This window comes from Agelaius phoeniceus, chromosome 2 (assembly GCF_051311805.1).
Source record: "Agelaius phoeniceus isolate bAgePho1 chromosome 2, bAgePho1.hap1, whole genome shotgun sequence".
Taxonomy (NCBI): Eukaryota; Metazoa; Chordata; class Aves; order Passeriformes; family Icteridae; genus Agelaius; species Agelaius phoeniceus.
Window position 1 is genome coordinate 66,255,507 of NC_135266.1, and position 9,696 is coordinate 66,265,202.

General features: G+C 38.4%; 1 protein-coding gene across 1 annotated transcript; it reads right to left on the bottom strand.

Annotated features, from left to right (window-relative positions):
• Positions 1-830: 830 nt before the first annotated feature.
• Positions 831-9,465, bottom strand: UFM1 (ubiquitin fold modifier 1). Its single transcript, XM_054654321.2, has 6 exons — positions 9,368-9,465; positions 9,205-9,261; positions 8,435-8,492; positions 6,300-6,339; positions 5,880-5,912; positions 831-2,189 (listed from the first exon to the last, which is right to left on the bottom strand). Coding segments are annotated over exons 1-6 (258 nt in total). The 5' UTR covers positions 9,370-9,465; the 3' UTR covers positions 831-2,121.
• Between the last annotated feature and the right edge of the window lie 231 nt (positions 9,466-9,696).

A 9,696-nucleotide genomic window follows, 5' to 3' on the forward strand; every position in this document is an offset into this window, starting at 1 on the left:
AAACAACACAACTGCCAGGTAGAGTTGATTTCCAAAGTCCACAGTAAAGTATGGACAGACAGCCCAGTACAAATCTGGGAGCACAGCATTTCTACAATCTTCTAACAACTCCCAAGCCCTAGAAACCTAAAGTTTCCTATACAACCATGTCAAACATGACTTAACAAAATGAACTTGCAAAGGTCAAATCAACTTGCTAAGACTGGTAAATATGTTTTAGCACTGAAATGGTCTCTACCAAACAGAAAAGCCACGGTCAGATTTTAGAGGCCATATTGAGACAAAGGTGTAATGAACAGAGTACTAAAAATACCAGTTATTTTTCCAAATGAAGAAATTCTTAGCATGTTACATAAACTACCTGCAATGCAGTATGTCAAACACTTCATGCTCTGTTATAACCCAAGTAACAGTGTGAGAAATGTTAGCCACCACATGAAATAATTTTTACATAACCCTCAATTATGTAAACATCAGAGCATCCTAGTTTCAAAATGCAGTTAACCATGATTCCCTTTCAAAAACACTGCACCTTTAGACAGGAAAAAAAAAAGATTCCTGTTTGTTATATTCCAATATGAGGTGCTTTCTCAAGCATTCAGTCAAGAGATTTGCAGCTAGAAATTACAAGCAATTAATTTTGCTCATACTAATTATATTGTGGCATTATACTAACAAAAAACAAGGCACTCTGCCCTTTGGGGCAGTGTTCTGTAGAATTCTGCATAATAACTATCTTTTGGCTCAAAATTAATCCCAAAGCATGCTGAATAATTAACGGGAACAGTTTTTAATTATTATCAAACTCTAAGAATAGGAGAGGAACAACGTTTGCACTTTTTCATTTAATTGTTTATTAAAGTAAAGAAAAATACAGAAGTTTACAGTTAATCCTAAAGTTGGAAGCTGTTTATAGGCAAATATTGATTTCTGCAGAGTTTTTCTTTATTTCCTCAGCTTACACCCACTCAGAAGTGCATTCTGTACTTCTGCATTATCTGACACATTATCTGAACATCTTTCTAAAGCATGATGATTGCACAGGACAGTTGTATTTGTGAGAATACTCATTTAACCAAGCACTGCAATACCCATTGCTCTTTCTGTTCAACTCAGTAGAACAGAAAAAAATGCAATATGGTAAGATTTTGCCAAATACATTAAATCACAGCATAGACAACCAGTCCAAGAAAAGCAGCAATTTCTCTACTTAAAATACACAACTGATAGTGTACACATGGCAATTTCTAATCTGAACAAAAATATTTCAGTGAATTCTATCCTGCTTTCTATGTAACAGGCAGCAACAAAACCAAGACTTCTGGAAAGAACGAGCATTAGTTTACTGAAAAAGGAATGGCATATTTGACCAGTCTACACATTCCAAAATTACACTTCAATCCTTCCCAGCTGATGGCACTTCATGTGAGGAGACTAGGTCTCACAAATTCTCTGAAATTGAGTTTAATATAACTTCACAGAATGTCAAAATGAAGTCTTAAAACACAAAAATCCCTGTATTCTCCTTTATCTCAAATACTTGCAGCAATTAAATCTTAGAATTACTTTGGAACATTTGGCAGCTGTTTACTTATTTGAGTAATAAACTCCTGAAATTTCCCCTCTACTTGAGATCAATAGTTGAGCCAAGTAAAAGCTGCTCCCCTAAATATGGGAATAACTTTAGGAAAAAAAATACAGGAAAAACCCCAACTTTTAGCACACAGTAGGAATTTCTTTGTAGCAACGTCATAACACAGTTTTCCCTTTCATGAAGTAGGCTCAACAATATCCAGTATTTTAAGTATCATTATAGTATTGATGGTGGCTGTGTTTACTCTTGTGGTGTCAGTAACACCTGTAGAGAAGTCTGTCTTTCTTACAGCAACATAATATGCAATCAGCCTGTTCTACTAGTCTGGGAAGAATCAGTGCATGAGTTATTGTACTTTAAGAGGAAAATGAACCTTTATATCTGTTTCCAAAGAAAAAATAAAATCCTGGGAAGTCATTTCTGCTTGCTCTAAAAAAGTCCAATTCATCAGTTGCATTTTGGAGTTCCAAAATAAATAGACCTCTGCTGCATATCAATGTCACCTATTCCCCAGCTTTCAGGAAATGTTATGAGCTCCCAACACGATCTCTGGGAATGAGCCGTAGATCTGAACCATGCTTTAGAAACACATTTCCTAAACAAAGAAAGAAAACAGGATGTATTACTAACCAAGAAAATACAATGTTCCCTCAATAGCACATTTAAAGGATAACAGTGTTAAGTCAGTGTTTAACAGCTTCATGGTAATTCCTCTGACATGCCATAAATAAGTTTTCATGCTTCCACATAATTTTACCTTGCCTCTCTTTTTCCAAAGAGCTCTTTATTTTAAATAAAAATACTAGGCCTTGTGAAGTGCAGCCTTTCAAACTGTGCAGTTCCACATTCAAATGCCTCATTTCACTTATAAGCCATAATAATTTCAAGAACAGGAAACAAAGTTTTACTTTTCCACAATTATTTTGCTCTCTTGAGGTCATTCATACATGCATTCATTTTTAGTTCTCTCCTTAGTTCAGTACTTATTGACTTCTAACTTCAGAACCACAATTGTATTTTTCTTTTAGAAAGGTTCTCCAAATGTCCAATCATAAGTTAGTCTGATTTTAGTCTCATTTAGTTGAAAAGGATAAAAATCCCTTTCAACTACTTATTTACTCCTGTATTGCTTTAATTATCATAGTCTTTTCAAGAAGACATAATAAATATTAGAAGTTTCTAATATTTAGATGTGGTGATTTTTTTAATATATTCAGGTTGCCTTTTTTTTTTATTAAATGTAACATTTGAAAATGAAACCACATCACTAAGTGATGTATTTACTTAATAATATATGGAATATTTACTTTTTTACTTCATTATACTACTGCACAGAATCAACTATATATGATTCCTTATTCAACCTTGAATTAACTTCTAAAACAGAGTAATTCTATTTCTTTCTTGAGCATCCCATTCCAGAGATGTAGAGTGCTCTCACAAATAAGATTAAGATACTTGACATCCATTTAAATTGTCTGTGTATTAGAACAAAGCTACCCTTTTTTGAACTCCAGCAAGTGGATCAGGATCAAAATCATTGTATATATTCAACATAATGACCCTTAGAAAATCAATTCAAAATAACATATCATCAGAAGACATTCTGATCTTACAGATCTGCCAAGCCCTCGTACTGAGAGATCTATAAAACCCACTGACTGCAAACCTGCCTCACCAGCAAAACAGAGAACTGCCTACTAACCTTACTATTCTAGATTGGAAACATCCTTTTGTAATGGCCATCAAAAAATTCTGAACATTTTAAAACAGGCCTCAGCTGCACCTCACGGAGACAGCAGCTCACCTCACCTTGGTCTGTTTTCATCATTAATATTACACTGGTTTTATTGAAGTTATAGCATACTACTCCCTGAACTATCAAGGATTTAAAATTGAAATCAATACAGGGATTAAGTGCTAAGCCTAGCTCTTTCACTTTCATTTCCCCTGCTCCATGAAATCATGTAAGGAAAATGAAAGTCATACTTGAGTGCTTTTTTTCAGAAAGGAAGGGAAATTGTGCAACAGTACAAAACCTCTGAAATCCCCAGGGATTACTAAAATTTTATTCCCATGTATCTTATTTTGGAAGTTTTTGAAGACTAGAGTAACAGCAAAATCTGTAGGAACTCTGATATATGAAAAAAAAAATAGAAAGAAGAAGGGGAAAAAAGTAGATTTTGAGATACCAATTAGTGAGGCTGAACAGAAGATTAAACCTAAATTATGGACGTTTACTTGTAAACTGAGGAGGGATTTTGGTCTGAGCACTATGTTTGGTATAGGCTGTATTCTGCTTGTTTTGTTTGGGTTGATTTTGGAGGTTTGTTTTATTGTGGACTGGTTCATTTTGTTCCAGTTAACGGAAACATCACACAGCATTGCCAGAACACCTATGCTAAAAAAACCATAATCCATGTGCCTAATTTTACATCTGCAGAATAAGGCAGTGATGACAACATTTTGCATCTAGATGCTTTCAATTTACCTGTTTCTTGATCATGTGATGTTTCTTATACTACTGAATATTTTCTCAATATTTATAAGAGCTTAGGAGAGGTAAAGCAAATCAACTGGAGACGGGAATTCAATATGCACAGATGCAAGAACAATGAACTACTGTGTGGATGCCTTCATTCAGCAGTCACGTAGTTCCAAATACACTTACTTTAAAGGATTAAGCTACAACTAATTTAAGTTACATAATACAAAATGAAAGCATACTGCTGAGGAAGAGAAACAGCCTAAGTACACCTTAAGCAATTTTACCATCTTGCCTAAGTATTCATCAGTGGTCATGTGAAAATGCGGCTTTACGTGCGGGTGATGATCTAGTAACTAAAGTAAATTATTAGATTTATCATCTGTTTTTAATGCATTTGGTCATGGGAATCATGATAAGGACAGCATCAGCTGAGAAGTCTGCCTGAGGCACTACACCTGTGAAATCATAATCCAGGTGTACTAAGGCAGGACAGAAGTCTCTGGTGGAGCAGAAAGCCAAACTTATTTGATCCTTATTTTCAAATGTTGTTGATGCAATCACACACCTCAGAAACAGGTCTCTACACTTAAATGTTTTTTTTTTTTTTTACAACTCAAAAAATTCCCCAAACTAATGTCAAGCAATTGCTCTTCTCTCCATCAGATACTGTTCTGTGCTCTGCAAGGATTTACTTTATACTCTCTAGTTTACACAGCTAAGTGTGCTGATAATACTTTGTTTTATTTTTCCTGTCTAATGAAAAACCTCCAACCTCCTTCAGTAATGACTGGCAGTCAAAAGGCATAAATGAGACAGATGGATGGATGCATGGATTTCATGCAAAAACCAGAAGTGCAGCATGTCTCCCTCAACCATTCATCATGTTTGCAAGTAGGAGTAAAATTATTCTGTTTTCACTGGATGACTGGATTCCATAAGCAGCACAGCCATTTTTACTAGTACTTACTAGGTAAGAAATGTTCATACCTTTCTATGAAGATACTCTGTTCCACTCTCTTCTCAAATGGTTTAAGATTAGAGTACTGTAATTATTTCCCTATTAGTGTAAAAGTATAGCTTTTCAAGAACAAGTCCACACAATCTGCCTTAGGACAGCAGACCATTACTGGTACAATTCAACCTCTGTACTGTTTCCATGTATTTCAGGAGGTGATGGGAAAGGGCCTTACACATTCCTGTGACAGAGATGAACTCTTCTCTCATAGCCAGCCTTAACATCTGGCATCAGGGATTTCTGACATGGAACCCCTTGCTGAGAACACGAGCACTATCAGCAAGAATCAAAAAATGGTTTGATTTGAAAGAGATTTTTATGACCACCTAGTTCCAATCCACTCTTCTGAAAACACACTCCCCAAAGCCCCTGGAGCTCCTGCTCTAAAACTCTTACTTTTTTTAACACATCTCATGAGAAGTGTTGCTAGAACAGCAAGTATTACTGAATTAGATAGAGCAGGGGGGGAAATATAGCTGTTACTTATTACTCCAGTAGCATGTAATACGTTATTGCTTCTAGACTGCACCTTAAATGCAAAGCTCTGAAGATCAGGAGCTCACTACTTTTTCACAGAACTAAATAAACACTGAACACAAAACCCACTGTTTTTTGGATTTAAGCTTTTACACACTACAATAACTAGTTTTCAACTACTGGGAAATGCTCCTCCCCATTTAAGAGGATAAAACCTAAAATGCAATACAACCTCATGTGCTATACATTCGACTGAGAGAAAGATAACAAATTTTAAATACTGGGATTCATACACAGTAACTTACCTGCTGTCTGTGCAGGGTTTATTCCTATACCATCTAGGAAGAAGGAAAAAAATAGAAAAAAGAAGATAAAACAGACATATTACAATTTATTACATTAAACTTGCAGCTCAAAAAACATACCAGCAAGATACAACTATTACATCAGTCATCATGCAGCTATTTCCTATAGCCAAAAAATGGGAACTGACAAGAAAGCTTCAGCATAGAAGAGTTTAAGCTATATATTTGGACAAAACTGAATTAGTGGTTTAGTATCTTCACCCCATGCATAAGAAATTTAAATAATGCTGCAATATTTTTAAATTCAATCTGCAGTAAGTAGAGTTTGTGAGACATGAGACAGTCTTGATTTTATCAATAAACTTTCACTGAAACCTCAATACAAAAACTATTAAAAATATATATAAACTATATTCTTACCATTTGTTATAATGGCACTTGTTGCTGCAGGAACTTTGAACTAAAAGAAGTAAGAGTAGGACAACGTAAGAGACATAATTAAAGCAGAAAATACATGGGTAATATTAAATTTTTAATTTTAGCTGGTTCACATACAAAATATAAGAAAAGAGGTCCTTGAGATTTATAGATATAAGTAACTTTAATGGAAATGGATGACTATTTTAGTAGTAATTCCACAAATGTAATGGATTTTTTTTTCTAACTATTGTGCAAACATACACCTGAGACATGTACCAGGTAGCTCTAAAATATGAAGGAAAAAACCCAATAGATACCACACACTATAAATGAGGTTTTTTTTAACTAGGGCAAGTCTGGTTATGAGTTGGCAAATTTTAAGTTTTTGAGAGATGTCTCAGTAGAAAGTGGCTAAGGCCAAATAGCCAGAACTTAAACACTTCTCTGCCCTGAGAGTTTCAATCACAGAGAGGATAATGCACTTCCCCTGAAGAACAACTCACAACTTTGCCCAAATTTTGATCTTTTCCATATATGTATAACTTAAGGTACTGTGAAACTGGTTCTTGAATCACAACCCCCTACATAAGTTAATGTTAATCTATGCAGTTCAAGGAATGAAAAAACATTCATATAACACAAAAGTATCTGTCATTCTTTTCAATGCCAGTTCACAAGGGGCTTCATTCCGGGGGAAGAGATTAACAATATTTTTTTGCTCTTTGCTAACAAAGCACTTCATTCTGGTCTCAAAGAGATGCAAAAATCTTCAGTGCTGATCCAGAACAGCCTGAGGTCAAACTCCCATAGATACTCAAAATACTCACACCAATTAAAATAATGGCATTCAAATGTGAATATTTAAGTCAGTAATGACTCTCTATATCCATTACTCAGATATAGTACCTAGAGTGACCCTACCACTAATTAACATTAGGTTCCATGAGTAAGTGAAGTTAACAGGTTTAATGGCAATCCCCACCAGAAATGGCACCTCCCTTTCAACATGTCCAACACTCATTTCTGGTACCTCATACTTGCTTGTTAGACTTTTCAGTCTAGGTCTCTGTGTATGGGTTGTGTTGGCACAGCTGTATTAATACAGAATAAAAATAACTTGGGAAAACATAGTAAAAACCCCCAATTAAATAATCTAGTATCTTTAACAGCAAGCAATATTCTGTATAATGTTCTCTCCAAGCAAATTTACAACAAAACCAATCCACGGCCTCCCCCACAAGCTGTGTTTCCCTAATAATTTCTGTCACATCGTGGTGTAACAGTAACAACATAAGGAGACTCAAGACCTGGAGTCTCTTATCCTTCCTAACTATTTTATTGCAATTGCAATCCTCAAACAAAAGAAATTTTCAATAACCCAAAACTTCCCAAGTTTTCCTAAAAAGACAGAGGGAGAACTGCAAGAACAGACTCTCAGCTGATTTTCTGCCAGTTAGATGAAGGGACTCATCATGCTTCTGAGCACTTGACTTCACTGTTTACATTCAGTGAATGTCTCTTTCCACGCTTAATCTGAAACAACATAATACATTCCTTTAAACACATTATGTGGGCAATTTAAAGACCTAATGATATAGGATTCCATGTGAAAGATCAGCACAGAAACTAAAGAACACACTATCCACATCTTCCCTTAAGACAGTTTTTTGATTCTATTCCATATGGCTGATCTCAATACTTTCCACAATCAAAAACTCTGTGTCTTCCAAAGTCAGAGATTACTAGAACTGAATATGAAAAGAGTTTCCTGATAATTCTGAAGAACTTTTCTGATATTCCACATCAGAAATTTCAGTATTAAGTATTGAATAGCAGTACCTTTTAATTCTCTTCACTGTCACAAATTTTTAAATCACTGCTATAAAATAGTTAATTACAGAACCAGAAATGACCTCAGTGTCATCTGCTGATGCATAAATTGAGCAAGGATCACTAAGTTTAGGATTCTGCAAGCTCTGCCAGGCCCCCACTGAGACCAATAAAGCTTGTTGATCATCTGTGACCAACAGCAGTTCCTTGAGCTGAATCAACCACCGCATTTTTATCTATAAAAAAGCTTTAGCTTACAAGAACATGCAAAGTGTTAAAAACCAACATCATCACTCTCTACTTACTTCTTCTGCAGCAAACTTGAGGACAGCTGTGAAAGGTGTGCTCTCAGGCACGCTTAACCTGAAATCACAACACAAGTAAATACGTGGCTGTCAAAACAAACCAAAAAGCAACTTTATCTGCTGTTAAACTACTGACTGAAACGTCACTTTTACCAATGGAAATGCTTTTGCCAAAGCTGTGCAAGCTCTATTCAGGGGGAGGATAGATCCCTGGCAGGTGTGAGATGCTTCAAGAGAAGCCTTTTCAGCAGAGAACAGGAACACCTGTATGTGTCAGCAGACGTGGCAAGTCTCAGGAGGTGTGGGATTAAGCTCCATAGCAATGTCCCCTCCAGAAGGAGAGAACTCGGCCTCAAGCTGTGGCAGGGATGGTTCAGGTGGAACATCAGGAGAAATGAAAGGGCTGTCAAGCATTGGAACGGGCTGCCCAGGGTGCAGTCACCGTCCCTAGAGCTGTTCAAGAGAGGCCTGGAGGCGGCCCGCAGTGCCACGGCCTGGCCGACAAGGCAGTGATCGGGCAAAGGTTGGACTCATTGATCTCAGAAGTCTTTTCCAACCTGAATGACTCTGGGACACACATGGCAGTCGGGCAAAGCGGGAGAGCCCCGAGAGCAGGGCTAACCACGGACATCGCCTGCCACTCCACACAGAGGGAGGGAGACAAGCACCGTTCCCGCTGGCGGAATGCCCCGCCGGGATACCCATTTAGAGGCCGCCCGCGACGTGCCCCGTTTTCACTTCCCGCCGCCCCACGCAGCGCCGGCACTCACACTTTGTAAGGCAACCGGGGGTCCGAGGTGAGCGTCACTTTAAAGGTAACCTTGGACCTGTGGAGAGAGCAGAGGGTGAGGGCTGGGTGAGGGAGCGCGGGGGCTGCGGGACCCCCGGGACCCCCGGGCTGTCTGTCGGTCCGTCCGTCCCTCCCTCACTCACATGGTGCTGCCGGGGCCGCCGCCGCTCCCACCGACACGTCAGCGCCGCCCGCCGCACGGGGGCCTTCCCCGGCCCTGAGCTGCCCGAAGCGCGCCTGATCACAAAGGGAAGACAACATGTCCCGCCGACCCGCTATGAGGCGGGGAGCGGCCGTGTTCTTCCTCAGTGCCTCACTGCAGCTGGAAAAGAGAGAGTCTAAAGGGTGGGTGAGGCGCAGCGGAGAACGGCAGGGAGGATTTCTAATGAGGCAGTCGGCTCGGTGTTCCGCGGCCGAGGTAGGACCCCGGTAGTGGAACCCGGCGCTTCCACGGGGGCTGCAGGGAGACGCA